The sequence below is a fragment of the Salvia splendens genome, chromosome 13, assembly GCF_004379255.2.
Source record: "Salvia splendens isolate huo1 chromosome 13, SspV2, whole genome shotgun sequence".
NCBI lineage: Eukaryota > Viridiplantae > Streptophyta > Magnoliopsida > Lamiales > Lamiaceae > Salvia > Salvia splendens.
This window is the reverse complement of record NC_056044.1, coordinates 22,341,909-22,362,918: the sequence shown is the minus strand read 5'-3', so window position 1 is coordinate 22,362,918 and position 21,010 is coordinate 22,341,909. Positions and strand designations below refer to the sequence as shown.

The 21,010-nt window shown below is 42.6% G+C and overlaps 1 protein-coding gene and 1 pseudogene across 1 annotated transcript; both read left to right on the top strand.

The window, feature by feature from the left end:
* The first annotated feature begins 203 nt into the window (after positions 1–203).
* On the top strand, positions 204–8,701 carry LOC121761555 (annotated as a pseudogene).
* A 3,400-nt stretch (positions 8,702–12,101) lies between these two features.
* LOC121760704 lies at positions 12,102–15,064 on the top strand. Its single transcript, XM_042156337.1, has 4 exons — positions 12,102–12,824; positions 12,874–13,638; positions 13,792–13,945; positions 14,166–15,064. Exons 1-4 carry the CDS (start codon positions 12,102–12,104, stop codon positions 15,062–15,064), a joined length of 2,541 nt encoding a protein of 846 aa, XP_042012271.1.
* The last annotated feature ends 5,946 nt before the right edge of the window (positions 15,065–21,010 follow it).

The window sequence follows — 21,010 nt, the reverse complement described above, 5'->3', positions numbered from 1 at the left end:
ATAAAATCATTATGTTCTGTTGATAAATCTGTGTAATTCCACTTTTGTTAACAATGCAATTTTATTTTTCGATTCATGCCCGAAAATTTGGACACAGATATTTTTAAAAAGTCGCCACAAATTCAACAAATTTAATGTTTTAGAGCGTACAAGCGCGCTAAGCTTTAGGTACTCCTACTTATAGATGTTTCATACTACTATTTCATTGTCTTCTCCATTCGGCCATTCCTATCTCTGATATTTATTGCCACAATCTCACTTTTTTTCCTTTTCGCTTTTTGTCACTTTCTCTCCCTAAAATATCTCGCTCATATCATAAATAGCTCGAATTTGTTTCCTCCAGCTTCAGCTTCAATTGCATCATCACGGTAGCTGTATCGCTTTCCTTCCAGATTTGGAGCGACCATCGAGTAATGAGCTTGCTTTTTTTCTTTCTTCCTTTTATGTTATTTTATATTTTTACATTGTCGTCTTCAGCTAGAATTAGATCACTTATTTTTTTTAAGCATTTACTTCAATTGCACGGAATATGCTGTTTCTACCTATATTATCGTCAATTCTTTTGCACAGTATCAGTATGCCAGTTTGAATTTGTGTTTTCTATTGCAAGTTAGTTGGAAAATAATGCGGTTTGCGAATATCACTGACTTCTAATGTTTTCTGAAATTTTTTATGTTCAGCACGTGAAATACCTTTTTTTGATGCACTTGTATAATACAGCATCCGCTTGTTCAATCTATTCATTGTTTTGCAGGTGATCTTTAGAAGCTAGTGAGAACTAGCAGCCTAGCAGGCATGGCTGATGCGGTGAAGGCGAACGGTAGTACGACTGATAGGATTAAAATTTTGGAGAAGATTCCACCGGTTGCAAATCCGCAGGCCAAAGATCCAGCTGCAATTGCGTCTAATATCAACTATCATGCTCACTATAGCCCTCACTTTTCCCCCTATAAGTTTGAGCCGGAGCAAGCATTCTATGCAACGGCGGAAAGCGTTCGTGATCAACTGATCAAGGTAGTAATTCAATTTTGAGTGGTCGTTCCAGGATTTCATCGTTAATTCATGCATTCAGGACATAAATTCTGCATTATAGAATTTTATGAGCTTTATCATGTAGTTTCATGTACCTGAGAGAGGTTCTTCAAACCATAACTTCAGTTGATATCCTAGGAATCGCTTGAATTTATATTTAATGCATATTTGAATTCTAGAATATGGTTTCGTATGTTGTATTGCATTTCAATATAAACTATTCTGTTGTTTCTGAACAATATCACAGCAATGGAATGACACGTATAGTCATTATCACAAAGTCAATCCTAAGCAAACATACTATCTATCCATGGAATATCTCCAAGGTCGTGCTCTGACCAATGCAGTCGGAAACCTAGATGTGCAAGATGCGTATGCTAATGCTTTGAAGCAACTCGGTTATGCACTTGAGGAAATAACTGAGCAGGTAATTGGATAAAATTACTCATTTGCATGAAAAAGATCATGTGCCAATATGGCCATTTAGCAAGATTTTCACAAGAGTAACCCTGGCATGGTGGTGTGCTCTTTTTACTTGGTTCAACTCAATTTGGATTATCATAGAGGTAAGGTGTTAGGTTTTGTTTTGTTGAATGTTGTTTTTTGTAAGCTCCTGAATAGTCTTTTGACACTTGCATTCCAATATAAGATAAAGCTGAATTCAATTGAATGTAACAGGAAAAAGATGCTGCACTTGGTAATGGTGGTCTTGGGAGACTTGCTTCTTGTTTTCTTGACTCAATGGCTACTTTGAGCTTACCTGCATGGGGATATGGCCTGAGGTACAGATATGGTCTATTCAAGCAACTGATGACAAAAACAGGCCAAGAGGAAATCGCTGAAGATTGGTTGGAGGTCTGCTGACACCATAATCCTAACATTGTTCATTCTAGATTAGCTCATATTCTTTCGGATAATAGTAGTGTTTCATTTCCTGGTTAACTAATGCAGAAGTTCAGTCCATGGGAAATTCCTAGACATGATGTTGTCTTCCCTATAAGATTTTTTGGTCAAGTTGAGATCAATCCTAATGGATCGTAAGTGCAACTGACAAATGCTTCTTTATTTTACTATTATACCATTAGTTTGTGGATACAATGAACCTTTGTTTCTTGTATTTCTTCACAAATACCTATCATGTGTTTGTTTCTGGAAACATTTTAGACGAAAATGGATCGGTGGAGAGGTCATACAAGCGGCTGCATATGATGTACCAATCCCCGGCTACAAAACAAAGGACACTAACAGCCTTCGCCTCTGGGAAGCCAAAGCTAGGGCTGAGGACTTCAATTTATTTGAGTTCAACGATGGAAAATATGAATCAGCTGCATTGCTTCATTCAAGGGTTCAGCAGGCAAAGAGCAGTTCATTTTTTAAGTTATAATATGAAGCCCCTCTGAATGCTTATGCAAGATACATGTTTATGCAGATTTGTGCTGTTCTGTATCCTGGAGATGCTACTGAAGATGGCAAACTTTTACGACTGAAGCAGCAGTATTTCCTGTGCAGTGCATCACTCCAGGTTTGTTGGCATCTTTAGTTGCTTTACATTATTTCATTGCATTTATGAATTCATTTTATCTTCATTGAGTTTACTTCAAAAAAGTTTGACTACCAAGTATGCTAGCATGTTTGGCATTTGAAATTCAATGTCTCTGGATAATTTTGGCCTTACTATGAAATTCATAGTTAATACTTTAAGTTTTCTTCACAATTCCAATGAGTGAGAGATCTAACCTGTTCTGATGCAAAGGCTCAAAGATCTTTGGGTCCATGTAATGTTAACACATCATGTTCAGATCTTTTTAATCAGAAAGTTTTCTAGATGTTGTTGAGCAGACACTACTTTATTGTAAAGAGTGCCTTACATTCTAGATCAGTAGAGATTAATGCCCTTGGATTATTTTCACCAAGAACTAAATCTTTCAATTAATAGCGGTATCAATCATTCAGGACATCATTACTAGATTTAAGGAGAGATTAGGTGGAAGAGATAAGATCCTGTGGTCTGAGTTCCCTTCTAAGGTCGCAGTACAACTGAATGACACACATCCAACTCTTTCAATACCGGAGCTGATGCGTCTTTTGATGGATGATGAAGGCCTTGGATGGGATGAAGCTTGGGATATAACCAACAGGTGCTTCTTGCCTGGCGAAGCATATTGTTGTATGCTAATTTCAAGATTTATGTTATTTCCTTCTGATGTGGTCATGTGACATGTAGATATAACACTGTATTCTACCAGGACAATAGCTTATACAAACCATACAGTCCTGCCTGAGGCTCTGGAGAAATGGTCACAAACTGTCATGTGGAAGCTTCTTCCCCGCCATATGGAAATCATTGAAGAAATTGATAAGAGGGTCCGTTATACCTTAAACCTAGTCCTTTTGTAATCATGCAGCAACTTAACTTTTAAGTAGTGTTTGTCCTACCGTTTTCAGTTTATCAAAATGATACAGTCAACCAAACCTGAGCTTGAGGGAAAATTCCTGATCTGCGTATTTTGGATAAAAACCAACAAAAACCGGTTGTGCGAATGGCAAACTTGTGCGTAGTGCAGTAGTGTCAGCTCATACGGTAAGAGTTTGACTCTGTTTTTCCATGTATAAAGCAGGATTCAGTTTGGAAAAGCTGCATATTCTGAAGAACTTGAGTTTATTTCTTTCATACAATATTGTGGCCTTGTATATCCTATTTAAGAAGATAACCGTTCTGCTAAACAAGATAGACAATCCCAACTAAAATGGGTTAGTTGGATATAACAAATTGCTTTCTAACAAATCGTAACTAAGTTAATTCTATGCTGGTTTTTATTCATTCTAATCATTTGTGCATGTATATGTATATACATATATTGAAAAGGACTTGTATTATTTTAACAGCATTCTCAGATAGATTATAATACGACCCATCACACCCACAAAGTTCATTTTCAGACAATTCAATTTTGGGTGGTGCACTGAAATACTACCAGACTGCATAAAATGTATGATTATGTTAAATCATCAATGTACAAGGCTTTTCAGTTATAAGTTGATGATTTTATTATTCATATGTATCATCCTGCTTGAAGATGCTCAGATTCTTTACATTTTTATCCTGAGCATATAAAAGTTAGAAAATGAGTCTGTCCTCCCTATTCTTGCAGGTGAATGGAGTTGCTCAGCTTCATAGTGACATCTTGAAGGCTGAGTTGTTCTCTGATTATGTCAAAGTATGGCCTACCAAATTTCAGAACAAGACCAATGGTATAACTCCCCGCCGATGGCTCAAATTTTGCAACCCCGAGCTTAGTAGTATTATCACTAAATGGTTAAAAACTTAGCAATGGGTTAATAATCTCGACCTATTGGTTAATCTACGGCAAGTAAGTATTCTAATATGGCCATTCAGTATTCAGTTATCATATTTTAGATGCTGTCTTTCTTGTTGGATTGCCATTGCATTGACTGTGTTTTCCCAAAGTTTGCGGACAATTCAGAACTCCCAGCTGAGTGGGAATCAGCGAAATTGGCAAGCAAACAACAGTTGGCAAATTACGTGCTTCAGGTTACTGGCGTTAGCATTGACCCCAACTCACTTTTTGATATTCAAATCAAACGGATCCATGAGTACAAAAGGCAGCTGATGAACATTATGGGTGCTGTTTATAGGTACAAGAAATTGAAGGTGAGGCAAACTTTTGCTACTCTGGAAACTGTTCTTTGATACCAACTTATGAATTATTTGATCCCAGTTTCCGTTGATAGTAGGCGGACTTAGTCATTCTCACCTATTCTCGCCTATACTTTCTTCAGCGAGCTCATTCTAGTTTGCAACTATTTACTTTTCTCTTTGCCCACTGATCTATCATTAAGATTGTATATAGTCTTTAAATAAGTTTTTTATATGCAGGAGATGAGCCCAGAAGAACGTAAAAAGACAACACCTCGTACCATCATGATTGGAGGAAAAGCATTCGCAACATATACAAATGCTAAAAGAATTGTTAAGCTAGTAAGTGATGTTGGGGCTGTTGTGAACACTGATCCAGAAGTCAATAGCTTTTTAAAGGTATCCTCCCTCTATATCTCTAATACCTGTTAAAACTGAAGCGAATGTGATGGCTTCTTATGTAGTCCATTCCAGTTTACTTCCAAATCTCTTATATACAGAGTATCTCATATAGTTGAACTAATCACAAAATGGTACTCTGGAGTAATTAAAGCAATATCTAACATGTCTGTGTTAATATTTCCAGTGACTGCTTGTTATATGAATTGTTTTTCGGATCTTATCAAAATTTTCCATTATTTCAGATCATTTTTGTGCCCAATTACAATGTCTCTGTAGCTGAGGTGCTTATTCCGGGAAGTGAACTATCACAGCATATAAGTACAGCTGGTATGGAGGCAAGTGGGACAAGTAACATGAAATTTGCTCTTAATGGATGCCTCATTATCGGAACCCTTGATGAGCTAATGTTGAAATCAGAGAAGAAATTGGTCAAGAAAATTTCTCTCTTTTTGGTGCAACAGCTGACGAAGTTCCTCGGTTGCGTAAAGAAAGAGAGCAAGGACTGGTAAATGTTCATGTCCACTGTATTAAATCATATATGCGCTATCCAGTTTATGAAATGCAACTCTACCTAGCTAGTTGGAGACCAAACTCCTACATTTATCCTACAAAGATCAATGCCGCACAAAACTGATGCTGGATTAGTTATTTAACCTTTTATCTTCCTTCATCTAACGAATTGTGAAATAAGAAATGAACCGACTACAAAAAAGTTCCTTTAAATGGTGGAAATAAATACAGAATAATGTTGGAGCATGTTTCGGGAAATGAGATGTTTATATCCACTGGGAGCATCCACGATGGTTGAGAGCATCCACAATGGCAGCCGGTCTGCTCGCCGAACCATTGTAACCGGCTAGCCGAATTTCAGCAAAAGAATCGGCGAGCGCACGCCGATTTCCGAGCGCTGGCCGATGCGCTTGCCGATCCGCTGGCCGCCATTGCAGGCTCCGGATCGGCGAGCGATCGGACCGGATTTTTTTTTAATTTTCGAAACACTATATATACGCGATTTGAACGTCATTTTCATTTGCACCGCTTGTTTTAACGAGTATTCTCTCTATCTTAATTTCTGTACAAGAGCAACAACGCGAAATGGATAACAACAACGAAGATACTCCAGTGAGGAGCGGGTCTCAAACTGCCTCGGTACCCGTGGGAGGTGGATGGGTCCGATGCCCGGGTACTACAACATGTACCTGTGGCAGCAGATGATGCCCGGGATGGCAGCCGGGGGTAGTATGCCCGGGATGGCAGGCAGGGATGGCAGTCTACAAGGCATTTTGCCCGGAGGGGAGGCCACGTAACGGGGAAGATTGCCGAAAGGCGTGGGATCGAATCAGGGCTGGGGTCTCCCGATTTTCGGGCTTGTACGCCAACGCCCTCCGCATGCAGGAGGATAGCGGAGAAAGCCTTCCCCGTGCCCGGGCTCTATAAGGAGTTCACCTACTGGAACTGCTATGAGGTGCTGACAGACTCCGACAAGTTCCGGGCAGGTGTCGACGTTGGCTGACCGAAGAAGCAGCGACTGAACTATACCGGTGATTACAGCGGCAGCAGCGGCGGTTCCCAAGACCTCCCCGAGGGTGCTCAGGAGCTCCCGTCCCCTCCGTCGTTCGCTCGCCGAACTCGCCCGGCTGTTCAAAGGCGGGCGCAACGGGAATCGAGGGGGTCGCCGGGGGGTCCCAGGAGGTCCAGTCGGCATCCCCCTGTTGGCCAGTCGACAGCCGATCTCGCTTTCTTCGCGCGTCAACAAACGCAGGCTCAGATGGCCAAGACCTTAGCCGATTGGAAGACGACAACTGACCCCGAGGAGAAGAGTTTTCTTCACGCAATGCTCGTGAGCATGCGAGCCGATTTGAATGCCGCCGCGGCACGGTTGGGGGGCGACGGCGACAGAGGCGACGAGGAGTGAGACGGAGGCAGGGTTTTTTTTAATTAATGTAATTTTTTTAAATAATGTAATTTTTTTAATTAATGTACTTTTTTTAATTTTAATAATATAATTGGATTTTCCTGTATCTGTGTCCTAAATTTAATTCCGTATTTTGTGTGATTGTTAATTATTTGTTTTATATAATTTTGAGTGATGTGGTTAGGCTATTGCTATGCTATTTGCTTGTTTTGATAATGTGGCAGAAGGATTTTTAGTGCTGATGATGTGGTAGAAGGAGTTTGTGACTAGACTATGGCTGGATGCTCTCATGTGTGATGGAACCCTATAACATTTTGTCTATAGAATAGTACACCATCCCTTTGTCTTTCTGCTTACAGAGGATCTTCAGTAATTTCAGAAATGACGTTTCTTCTCTCTTATTGTGTAGTTTAAGCCAGATCCACGATTTGAAGAGGCCAAACAGTTCATAAAATCTGGAGCATTTGGAAGCTATGATTATAATCCACTCCTCGACTCGCTTGAGGGAAACTTTGGCTTTGCCCGTGGTGATTATTTTCTTGTTGGTTATGATTTCCCCAGCTATATGGATGCCCAGCAAGTAAGTTGTAACATCTTGCAAGTTACTCCCTCCGTCCGCGAATAGGAGTCCCGTTTTTCTATTTTAGTTCGTCCGCGAATAGGAGTGTCGGTTCACTTTTACCATAAATGATAATAGGGTTCTACATTCCACTAACTCATTCCACCCGCATTTCATTTTAAACTAATATATACAAGTGTGACTCACATTCCACTAACTCTTTTCCACCCATTTTTCTTTACATTTCTTAAAACCCGTGCCATAAGGAATGAGACTCCTAATGGCGGACAGAGGGAGTATATATTATTCTTCGATCTACAAACCTAGTACTTCTTAATTAATTGATTTATATCATACTCCCTCCGTCCCACAAGAATAAACATTTTTTCTTATTTAATCTGTCTCACAAGAATATGCACTTAATTTTAGAAGTTTTTTCTCTCTAATAAAGGGTGATTCTTTATAGATTTAACAATACTTTAATTAATTTTTCTCTCTACCTCTTTCTTACTTTACAATTTTACTTTAAAACTCGTGCCAAAATTTTGGAGATGGAGGGAGTAGTTAGATTGTAAAGAGAAGAGAGTTTGGAACTGTTTATATGTTATCTTCCTTGTGTGCAAATTATATACAATGCGTTATAGCCTTATAGGGGTACTATAGAAAAAAATTGTTCTAGGGTAGTGAGGGTTTTGAGTTCCTTGATCTATTCTCTCAAAAATGCTGATTCACATTGCTCCATGTTATGTTTCTCATTTTTTCGAACTACTGTTTCAAAATTTTCCATCTTTCCTTCCTGCCACCCTCATTCTGACATAGTATCCCAGCTGCTCAGCTTTGGTTTTCTGGATTTGGTTATGTTATGTCGTAAGAAGTTCAATAAACCAATCTCGCTCAGTTTTCACAATTTTTTCTTTCAGGGACAGGAAGAAATGGACAAAGATGTCAATACTCAGCACTGCCGGAAGCGGAAAGTTCAGCAGTGACCGGACCATTGGCCAGTATGCAAATGAAATATGGAAGATAGACGAGTGTCCTTTGCCCTAAGCACAGACATGGACGCATTGTAATCTCTGGCTTGCAAGTTGCAAGAAGAAGTTGAATAAATAAACAGTCCCCCAAGGTCACATTATTATTTGCTTTCTTTCAATGTCGTATGTTGTTCTTCCCTTGTGCCTTTGGTAAATATATATATAATAATGCCAGACATTTATTTAATCCGGGAAATTTCAAGTTATGTGGTAAAGTTGGTAACGCATCAGAAAAATGAAATGTAGCAACAGCAAGAACAGCTAGAGCCAGTGTCACAACTATAATTAAGCTACATGTAAAATCACAATCATTAGAAGGAAACGCAACATAGGATTGTCTCGCATTAACAGGCTCCAGAAAAATAACATACAATACTAGACAACATAGGCACATCCTAATCCAACCATCTGATAAGGCATATTTCATGCATCGGTTTAGTGGGTAAAATGTTACTATACTTGGTCAGTTATCGCGCAAAACAAGTGTTAAATGTGCGGAAATATGGCTTGACCAAGGCAACAAGGACAAGTTGATGAAGTTGGTACAAAAGGCGAAAAAGGTAAAAAATCGGGTGAACTGATCAAAGGGAGTGATCAAGCAGTTGGACGGGGACCACTGGATTCTAGAAGGAGGACACATGAGGCTAATGAGCTGGATGGTGGGCATCATTCTGTTAGCAAGGACGACGTTCTAGAAGAGGGACACGTGCTGATACATAAGGCGCAAGGACGGAGCTGGGTCATAAATATGTTATTGAAAAGCGACGTCATTCTAGAAGGAAGACACGTGGCAATCGATGAGTTGCTCGCTCACAGCGTGAGCGAATATCCTCTGCCAAGATCGTTATCCTGCTGGAGATTGTGTGAAGTGCCTATAAATAGAGGACGTGCCACCATAATAAAGGATCTCCTTTTACGTTTATTTTACGTTTTAGTTTAGTTTCCCAGTTCTAAAGATAGCGAGAGAAATGGTTAGCTAGAGAGAGGGAGCGTGACAGAGTATTCGATATCTGTTCGGCGTTGTCTCGAATTTCCATCCGAGAGTTTTCTCGACTCTACTTGCTTTCTAATTTCCGGAAGTTATTAGCTTAGTTTGATATCGAGTTGTTCTGTAGTTAAAGAATCAATCTTTCTGTATTCTGTATGCTTGCAACACTGTTCTGATTTTTGGGTATAAAATTGGAGTTGTTTAGTTTTCGCCTTCGTATTCACTGTTCTAATTTAAGTTCTCTTTAGATTTTGATCCAGTGTTTAATCATGTCGAATAACAAAGTGTTTGTGTTTTCTCCGCATGCCTAGGTAGTCAGTTTTATTCCAGCATGTCACTTACTTGATCCAGTAGTTAGCAGTACATTGATCCAGTAGATAGTTTACTTTATACCTAAGGTAAAATCAGTTGTTAAAAACTCCCAAAATTAAAGCGTGGCAGCAGCCGACCCCCTGTTCACTACTCACACACTTGATACACTGGTTTCTCTGTGGGATCGACCCCGAACTTGCCGCTTTACTGTTAAAGTAGTGCAAAATTGGGAGTTATAAATTGCATTGGTGGCTAGCGAGATCGTGAACGCCTTGATCAAGTGGCAACGACATTTGCTAACTGATCCATCCGCTTCAGTTATCTTCCATATAACTTGATCCACTCGAACGCGAAACCCAAGCCCACCAAAATGGCATCGTTGCCGGGGAAGCATGGTGTTATTCTATGTTTGTGTGTAGTGCATATGTGTGAATAGTTTTTGTTTCTTTCTTTTCTCATTCGTTTTTCTTTTCTTTTATGAGAAGGTACCAACGCGGTGGGCACTGGAATCATCCTCATATATACAGAGACACTAATGCTCATTGGAGAGTCCAGGAAGCCGGTGTTGTTACCACGGGATACAGAGCCGCATTAACAGCAGCAGTGGCCGCTGATCAACTGACCAGCGAAGAAGAAGGAGAACAAAACGCACCACCCCAACCACCACCACTTGAACAAGCAAAAGTAGAGATGACCCTCATCGATAACGACTCATGAATTGGCTCTCTACACGCGCATGAAGAAAAGGAGCCAACCCATGCCATCACCATCACTCTTGGGATATGGACCATCGCAATCAAATCAGGAGTACTAGCCGTTTTGTCCCATTTCTATGGCCTTTCAAAAGAATGCCCTTACGCCTTTCTAGAGGAATTCTGCAGGTACTGTAATATTCAGCCCGTGCCGGCTGGATCCACGTCCGAAGATTATAGGCTGAAGGCTATTCCCTTCGTCTTGAAAGGCGGTACGGGAGCCTGGCTATCGAGGTTGCCAGAGGGATCAATCGGACCTGGGTCGAGTTCTGAATGATATTCTTAGATCGCTTCTTCCCAGCGTCGAAGACGAGTGCCCTTAAGCGGGAGATTACCGAGGCCAGACAGAAGTATGATGAGCCCCTCGGTCAATATTGGGATAGATCCCAAGGGTTGCTCCAAGGATGCCCCAACCACAAGCTGGGAGAGCGGGAGATCTACTCAATTTTCTATGGCGGACTCACAATAGACAGCAAGAACGATCTTAACCTAGCAGCTCAGGGGGATTTCTCAAAAACCCCATTCAGCCAAGCAAAGAGTATACTAGAGAGATAGATAGAAGCCAAGCGGTCGTATGAGACATCCCGTGGCCAGTACAGAAGGGGTGCAGCGCACGCAGCAGAGGCGCGCAGTGATGAAAAGTTGGAGGCTCGATTCGAGCAAATGGAGAAGAAGCTGCTGGAGGCAGTCGAGAAGTCTAGAGCGCCTCCACCACCTGCACCGAAGGAAAAGCAATATGCGTCGCCACCGCCGCCGCCCGAGGAGCACCACTATTACTATTGCGAGTTTCCCCCTGAGGCGGAGCCGCAACCCCAGGTGAATGCCGTCGGCCACTGGAATGCAAATGGTAACTGGATCCAGGGAGAGGAAAGGGACGCACCGTGGAGAGACCACCCAAATTTCATGTGGACTGATCAGAATCAAAGCCATCCGCCTCAACCATCGACACAGCAGATACAACCCTCTGAAGGGCAACCCAACTGGGCTGCTCGGAACCAAGAAAGATCCAGCAACGGAGGGAACAGAACGCAGGGCGGCCAGGAGAACTGGTCAAGTGGATCTCAAGGGAACTGGTCCAGTGGAGGACAACCCAACTGGTTAAGTAGACAGAATGAAAGAAACTGGGGGTACAGACAACAAGGCCCCCAGACAAGTAATCAGGGAAGGGAACCGAACAACCAGATGGTGAGTTATGTCCCGCCACACCAGAGAGGCAACCAACAACACAACTAGCCGCAATACCAGTAAGAGCATTACGGACAGTCCGACTACTCACAACCCAACCACGCTAGGGGGCAGCCGAATCAACGTTATAATCGGCACCCCAACGACAGACTAGGAGATATGATGGTCCCACACCAGCCAAATGATGCGATGCGGTAAATTCAAAAGGCTCAGAAGGAGCAAAGGGTGGCGTTGGATATGCTCACGAAGCAACTGTCTTAAGTTACGATGTCACTGGGAGAGCTAAGGGGCAATGAAGGAAAAATCCCTGCCACTGTGCAGCCACCTGGTCGTGAAAACATCAGTGAAGTATCCCTAAGGTCAGGGATGGTTTACCAAAACCCTAGCCCACCTGCAGTACCTCCGATGGGTATACCCGGACAAAGCCAGAATGAAGAAGGAGAGTCTAGTTCCCCTGATCAAGCAAAAGGGAAAGACAAAGGCAAAACGAAAGTGAGAGGTGAATCCTTAGATGAAAGCCAAGAAGCGGAAGCAGAAAAGGTCAAACCATATCCATACCGTGGAATGGTGACCAGGAAAAGAGATGCCACAATTGACGTGACGAGTATGTTCAAAGATGTGGAGGTTAAGGTGCCACTCTTGACGGCCTTGAAGATGCCCCCGATTAGCAAATTCATCAAGGATTACTTGGCGGCGAAGGTCAATGAGGAGGGTAGGATGATTACAGATGAGAATGTATCCGCAGTGATCCAGCAGAGTGATCTCCCTTCAAAGAAGACCGACCCGAGAATGTTCACGCTCCCTATTTCTATCGGAGATATCCAGGTGGAGCACGCGATGTGCGACCTCGGGGCGTCGATTAATGTTCTGCCATACTTGATTTACAAGAAGTTGGGGGAGGCCAAGCTAGTTGATACTGATATAATGATACAGTTGGCCGATAGATCGTGTATTCACCCAGAAGGAATCTTGGAAGACGTGATCGTGAAGGTGAATAACTTTCTATACCCTGCCGATTTTTCTATAATCAAGATGACAGAGCCGACAGCAAGAGAGTCGAGTGGACTTCAATGGAGAGCAGTTCACGTTCAATGTTGATGAAGCCATGAAACGGCCAGCAGACAGTGAGAACTTGTACTCAGTAGATGTGACTGAGCCCTTAGTAAAGGAATTTTTGGAGGAAGAATTCCTACAGAGGCAGTTCACTGACTCCGCTGCTGATGAAGAAGTCGAGAGAGAAGTTGCAGAGTGGTATGAGACCATGAAAATCGGAGAAATGGACGACCAAGCCATCGTGAAAGCAATGATAGATTTTTGTGAGCGCCCAAGACCAGCTGGGTCAAGTGGGAAAGCTCAGGTATCCAGCCTAGAGAAGCGGCTTGATCAAGGCAAGCCATTGGAAAGAGAAGTGGCAGAAAATCCTCTGCTTGAAGAAACACCAACACCAGGGAAGGAGTTGAAGCCCCTTCCAGCACATCTAAAGTATGCCTACCTGGGGGAGGAAGAAACAAAGCCTGTGATCATCAACAGTCACTTGACCCAGGGGCAGGAAAAAAGATTGCTGGAAGTATTGAGAAGAAATCAGAAGGCTATCGGTTGGAAGCTGGCAGACTTGGTGGGCATCAGCCCAGACTTGTGCATGCATCATATCCGACTGAAAGAAGGAGCCAAACCACACCGCGACCAACAACGAAAGCTCAACCCCAACATGAGGGAAGAGGTGCTTAAGGAAATTGTCAAGTTGGTCTCGATCGGAATTATCTACTCCATCCCGAAAAGCAACTGGGTCAGCCCAGTGCACATGGTACCAAAGAAGGGAGGAATCCAGGTCGTAAAAAATAAGAAAAATGAATTTATTCCGACAAGGCCAGTCACGGGATGGAGAATGTGAGTTGACTATAGGAAGCTGAACGCAGCTACGAAGAAGGATCACTTCCCTCTACCCTTTATTGACCAGATGTTAGAGAAGTTGGCATGGAAGCAGTACTTCAGCTTCCTGGATGGTTATAGTGGTTACTTCCAGATCGCGGTGAATCCGGAAGACCAAGAGAAGACGACGTTCACCTGCCCTTTCGGCACATACGCTTACAGGAGGATGTCATTTGACCTCTGTAACGCCCCAGGAACTTTCCAGAGATGCATGATGAGCATTTTTTTATGATTTATTGGAAGATTGCATAGAGATTTTCATGAACGACTTCACTGTCTATGGGGATACATTCGATCAAGGGCTGCATAGCCTGAGCGGAGTATTGGAAAGATACCGTCAAAAGGACTTGGTCTTAAACTTTGAGAAATGTCATTTTATGGTTACCGAAGGAATTGTCCTAGGGCATGTGGTGTCGAGCAGGGGAATAGAGGTCGATCAAGCGAAGATAGTTGTCATTGCAAAACTCCCGTATCCCACTAACCAGAAGGAGATCAGAGCCTTTTTAGGCCACGCTGGGTTTTATAGAAGATTTATCAAAGATTTCACAAAGACAGCCCAGCCCCTGACGAGGCTGCTCCAGAATGAGGTGGAGTTTGAATTCTCCAATAACTGCAAGGTCGCATTCCAGCTGCTAAAAGATAGACTGATAAGCTCTCCAATTATACGCGCCCCCGACTGGAGTAAACCCTTTGAGGTGATGTGCGACGCCAGTGACTATGCTGTGGGGGCAGTGTTAGGTCAGAAGATTGAAGGAAAGAGTTACGTAATCTTCTATGCTTCCAAAACTCTAAATCAAGCACAGAAGAATTACGACACGACCGAAAAGGAGATGCTATCGGTGGTCTACGCCTTTGAAATGTTCAGGCCTTATCTGCTAGGCTCGAAGGTGATTGTGTATACTGACCATGCGGCCATTAAATACCTACTAGCAAAGAAGGAATCAAAGCCGCGACTTATTAGATGGGTCCTCCTCTTACAAGAATTTGACTGGGAGGCGGTCGATAAAAAGGGGAGCGAGAACAGAGTAGCAGATCATTTGAGCCGAATCTTGCAAAAAGACGACGAGGAAGCCATCTCTGACGCTTTCCCTGAAGAGCATCTCTATCTGATAAAGTCGACATCTGAATGTCAGTGGATCAACCGGGTAGAGAGGGTTGATCAAGCCAACCAAGGAAAGGGACAACACACGCAGAGGGAGCCATGGTTTGCTGACATGGCCAATTATTTGGTAACGGGTGAGTTGCCCGGAAGTGAAGAGATTACGAGAGCCCAGAGGCTGAAACTCAAGAGCGACTCCTGATACTTCTATTGGGATGACCCTTACCTATGGAAGATGGGGGCGGATCAAGTAATCCGACGCTGTATACCTGAATAGGAGCAAGAGGACGTACTGGTCCACTGCCACTCACTAGCTTGTGGCGGTCACTTCGGGCCAAAGAAAACAGCAAGGAAAGTACTTGACAGCGGCTTCTACTGGCCCTCCATCCACAGAGACGCTTCCGAGTTCTGCAAAAGGTGCCCTCGATGCCAGCTTACTGGGTGAATTTCTATAAGAGACGAGATGCCTCAGGTCCCCATAATTGTATGTGAAATATTTGATGTATGGGGGATGGATTTCATGGTACCCTTCCCATCTTCTGAGGGTAATCTCTACATCCTAGTGGCGGTGGACTATGTGTCCAAGTGGATTGAGGCAAAGGCGACGAGGACGTGTGAGTCCAGAGAAGTGGCGAAATTCTTAAAGTCAAGCATCTTTACTCGATATAGGGTTCCACGGGCTATAATCTCTGACCAGGGAACTCATTTCGTAAATAGAACCATCGAAGCCTTGATGCGAAAGTATGGAGTCCACTACCACTTATCCACACCCTACCATCCGCAGTCAAATGGCCAAGCCGAAGTATCAAATAGATAGATCAAGGCAATTTTAGAAAAGACGGTCAATCCCACGAGGAAAGATTGGAGCCGTCGTCTAGAGGACGCACTCTGGGCTTAGAGGACTGCCTTTAAAACTCCTATCGGAATGTCCCCATACAGGCTAGTATTTGGGAAAATGTGCCATCTGCCGATGGGAGTGGAGCACCAAGCTTTTTGGGCAGTAAAAGAAATGAATTTGAATGCCAAAGATGGTGCTGAGGAGAGGAAGTTGCAGCTGCAGGAGCTTGAAGAGCTCCGCCTTGATGCCTATGATTCGGCCATGTGGTACAAAGAGAAAACGAAGATGTGGCATGATAAGAACCTTCGTAAGAAGGAACTCAAGGTGGGCCAGAGAGTGCTTCTCTTCCAGTCCAGACTCAAATTGATGCCCGGGAAGCTGCGGTCGAGGTGGATCGGCCCTTTTACCATTGTCGCCATCAGAGCAAATGGAGCAGTCGAACTCCATGGGAGCGATCCAGACTCGCCCACCTTTATGGTGAATGGTCACAAGGTAAAGCCAAAGCCGAGAAGCTCGCGCCGCCGGATGGCTTGGTTGTCCGAGACGGGCGCCGAGACACTGGCCGAGAGCGGGCGCGCCACCGTGCGCGCCGCTGGCTGAGAGATGTCGGCACCCGACGAGCCGAGAAGCCGCGACGGATGCGCGCCACTGGCCGAGAGATGTCGGCACCCGACGGGCCGAGAAGCCACGACAGATGCTCGCCGCTGGCCGAGAGGATCTGTGCCTCCGCGCACGTCCTGGCCGAGACGCTGGCGAACCGCGGCGACCCGCTGGCCGAGACGATGGCGCGCCACCTGCGCGCCTGTGGCCGAGACTCCATGTGCGTCGTGATCCAACGACGAACTCGTCGGATTTTCGTCGTTCATCGTTCGTGCGAACCTCGTACGATGAGATAACGATGAAGAATTATTTTTATGATTATTTAATTATTTTATTAAAAGATATCATTAAAATATTATTATTTAATGGAAATAAAATCTTTTTGGAAGATTTATCTAGATTTTAGGAATATTTTGATTATTATCTATATCTATGGAATTAAATAATATTATTTTATTCCTAGAAGATATGGATGAGAATAATTTAATAGCTTCCTAATATTTTATCTAGATTTAAGGAATATCTTATTATTTTCTATATCTATGGAAATAAATAATATTATTTTGATTCCTAGATGATATAGATAAGAATAATATAATAGTTTCCTAATGTTTATATATCTAAGATCCTAATAAGGATAGATATGTATCAATACGTTAAATAATATAATATCTCTTCCTAATCTTGAACATGGAAATAATTTGAATTTAATTTTTCATGTCTTATTAAGAATTAAGTAATTTGATTATTTTAGATATATCTTATAGTAGACATGAATAAGAATTAAATTCTAGAACAATAATTCCTAATGGAAGATACCAATTAATAAAAGATTTAATTATCCGGTAGATTAAATACCAACAGAATTTAATTAAGCCTTCAACTGCCTCAAGGCTAAGGATAATTAAAGAAAAACCATAACCCAAATATCTAAGCTATAATTATGAACTCAACGTTGGTATATGGTCTCCATCAATTGGTATGCAATTCATGAAGCCTTTTTCTAATATTATCGCCACCTGCTCTGTGGTGACAATAATCCTAAGAAAATAGCAAGTTCATGAGGGCGGACTTCTCAAATATAAATAGTATGAACTAGAATGTAGTTTCGAATATTATCGCCACCTGCTCTGTGGGGACAATAATCCTAAGAAACTGCGAGATTCAGAAGTTCACACAGAATTTATGAGATAGCTTGATCTTGTTAGCAGCACATAAGCATTGTTATGGGAGTGTGTTGTAGAAATGAGACTCTGTAATGCTAAAGAGATGGTCTTGCTTAGGCAATATTAGGCGGCCATGCCACTCTGTGGTCTCTGGACTATTCGTCGGTGTTGTGACCAGTAAAATTGTAAGATTTTAATGCGTATTGACTTCCTCTGGAGGGTACAAAATTCTAATTTTACAGTTGTAAGATTTTTAAAAGTTTTATGGTTAATCTAATCAAACTTCTTACATAAGTTTATGACAATAGTAAAATACTCTGTTTTGCAGTGCAAATCAAATCGTCAATATGTCATTCAATCCTCTTTCCGCAATTCTCAAAGAAAATAAACTCGAGGGCCAAAATTACATAGAATGGAAACAAAATTTGGACATCGTTCTCACAGCAGATGAATATATCTTTGTGCTCACCACCCCGCGACCTCCAGTGCCGACGGCTACCGCTGCGGCAGGAGTCAGAGATGCACACAGATGGTGGCATAAGGCGAATGAGATGGCTAAGTGCTACATGTTGGCTTCTATGTCTTCAGTACTCAAGCATCAGCATTCAGCCATGGAAACAGCCGCCGAGATTATGTAGAATCTCAAAAATCTTTTTGGTACTCAGAATCGAACGGCGAAGTCTCAAGCCTTTCGGAGTATCATGTCGAAGACAATGAAGGAAGGCTCGTCTGTGAGGGACCACGTCCTCAAGATGATGGGCCACCTCAACCAAATTGAGGTCTTGGGAGGGACAATCGATCCCCGAGTCCCAGGTAACTATCATCCTTCAAAGTCTTCCCCCTAGCTTCCAACAGTTCAAGCTCAACTTTGAGATGAACAAAAGGAATTACACCTTGGCAGAGCTGTTGACTGAACTTCAGTCGGCAGAGGACCTTATGGTCCAGGCTAAGGCGGCCATGATGATTTCGGCGCCTCGTTCCTCTGGCTTGAAGCCTAGAGCAGGAAAAAGGCAGGCACCGAACTCAGGACCGGCCAAGAAAGCTAAGGGAAAGAAGAAGAAGAGGGCTAACAAGAAGCCTACGGGGAAGTGTTTCAAGTGTGGAGAGAAGGGGCATTGGAAGCCAGACTGTCCTAAACGGGGCAAGGCTACAGGTATGCACCAGGCTCTAGTTGTCGAGTCTTGTTTGACTTCGACATCAATTTGCACTTGGGTTATTGACACAGGAGCCACTTATCATATTTGTTTTGATCCTGACTTATTGCAGGTGACAAGACGGCTACATGATCGTGAGATCGAAGTCCAGCTGGGCGACGCTACCAAAGTGGCGGCCGTTGCAGAGGGAGACATTTATTTGTGTTTTAGTAGTGATAGACTTTTGATTTTGAAGAATGTTTTGTTGATACCTTCTTTTATAAGAAATTTAATTTCGGTTTCTAAATTGGTTTATGATGGATATTCGATTTCTTTTAATGACAACTGCGTTATTAAGAAAGATGGTTCTTATATCTGTCTGTGGTATCATGGAAAACAATCTGTACACAATCACTTCTACACAGTTTAATAATCGCAAATCAGAACTCAATACAACATCGAAAATTTCAAAGAAACGAAAAGAACCTTCAAGTTCAATGAACGAAACGTACTTGTGGCACCTTAGACTTGGTCATGCCAATGAAAGGAGGATCCATTCTCTTGTTCAACAAGTTCTTATCAAAGGTCTAGAGGAGGAACCTTTTCATAAGTGTGAGTCATGCTTAGAAGGCAAGATGACCAAGAGGCCTTTTAAGGCTAAGGGCAATAGGTCCAAGGAAGTACTTGAGCTCGTTCATTCCGATGTATGTGGACCAATGTCAACTGAGGCAAGAGGTGGTTTTTGATACTTCATCACATTTATTAATGACTTCTCGAAAATTGGATATGTCTACTTGATGCGTCACAAGTCAGAATCTTTTGACAAGTTTAAAGACTTTAAGACTCTTGTGGAGAAGTATCATGGGAAGAATATCAAATGCCTACGATCTGATCGTGGAGGCGAATACCTCAGTGCCGAATTCTTGGACTACTTATCGGAAGTGGGAATTCAATCCCAACTGACTGCGCCGGGCACGCCCCAGCAGAACGGCGTGGCTGAAAGAAGGAACATGACCTTATTAAACATGGTTCGATCGATGATGAGTTATGCACGTCTTCCTATTTCGTTTTGGGGACATGCCTTGCTTTTCGCAAGTCACATTTTAGACAATTTACCATCAAAATCCGTACCTAAAACTCCATATGAGTTGTGGACTGGGCGTAAGCCCAATCTAGCACATCTCAAGGTTTGGGGTTGCCCGGCTCATGTATTAGAAAATGATCCAACTAAGCTAGGATCTAGGACAGAGGTATATTTGTTTATAGGATACCCCAAAGGAACGAAAGGTTATGAATTCTTTAGTCTCCGAGATAAGAAAGTCATTGTGAGCACTCACGCGACATTCTTAGAGGAAGACTATGTAATGAATCATAAACCCAGCAGTGAAGTGGCTCTTGATGAGCTAACTTCAGTCACAAGTTCCATTAACCAAGAACAAGTACCAAGTGTACAAACAATTCCCGAAACTTCAACTTCTACTCAAAATATTGTAGTGCCGCGCCGCAGTGGGAGGGTCTCACATGGGCCCGATAGATACATTGGTTTGGGAGAATCTATGGATCACTCCTCGGACAGCAATGTATTAGATCCCTGGAATTTTACGGAGGCGCATACAGATATCGATCATTGCGAATGGGTAAAAGCAATGGATTCGGAACTACAATCTATGATAGACAAAGACGTCTACGATTTGTCCGTCCTACCCGAAGGTTGTACTGCCATTGGGAGCAAGTGGATATATAAACTTAAACGTGGACCCGATGGACGAGTTAAAGTCTTCAAAGCAAGACTAGTGGCCAAGGGGTATACCCAAAAGGAAGGCATCGATTATGATGAGACCTTCTCCCCAGTGGCCATGCTCAAATCGATTCGGATACTGTTGTCTATTGCAGCTTATATGGATTGGGATGTATGGCAGATGGACGTTAAGACTGCATTTCTAAATGGCAGTCTTGAGGAGACCATCTACATGGAACAACCCGAAGGATATGCCATAAAGGGCAAAGAACACATGGTTTGGAAGCTTAAGAAGGCCATTTATGGCCTCAAGCAAGCATCCAGATCGTGGAACCAATGTTTCGATCAAACTGTTTGCAATTTTGGATTCGAAAAGTGCCCAAGTGAAAGCTGTGTGTATAAGAAAGTTGATAAGGGGAATGTGGTGTTCTTAGTTTTATATGTAGATGACATTCTTCTAATTGGAAACAATAAAAAGATGTTGTCATCAGTTCGAACATGGCTATCAAACCAGTTCGAGATGAAGGATATGGGAGACGCGGGACACATCCTCAGGATCAAGGTTCTTCGGAATCGAGATAAGAAGATGTTGTGCTTATCTCAAGAATCTTACATCGAAACTGTACTTAGTCGTTTTAGCATGCAGGATGCCAAGAAAGGGTTCTTACCTTTT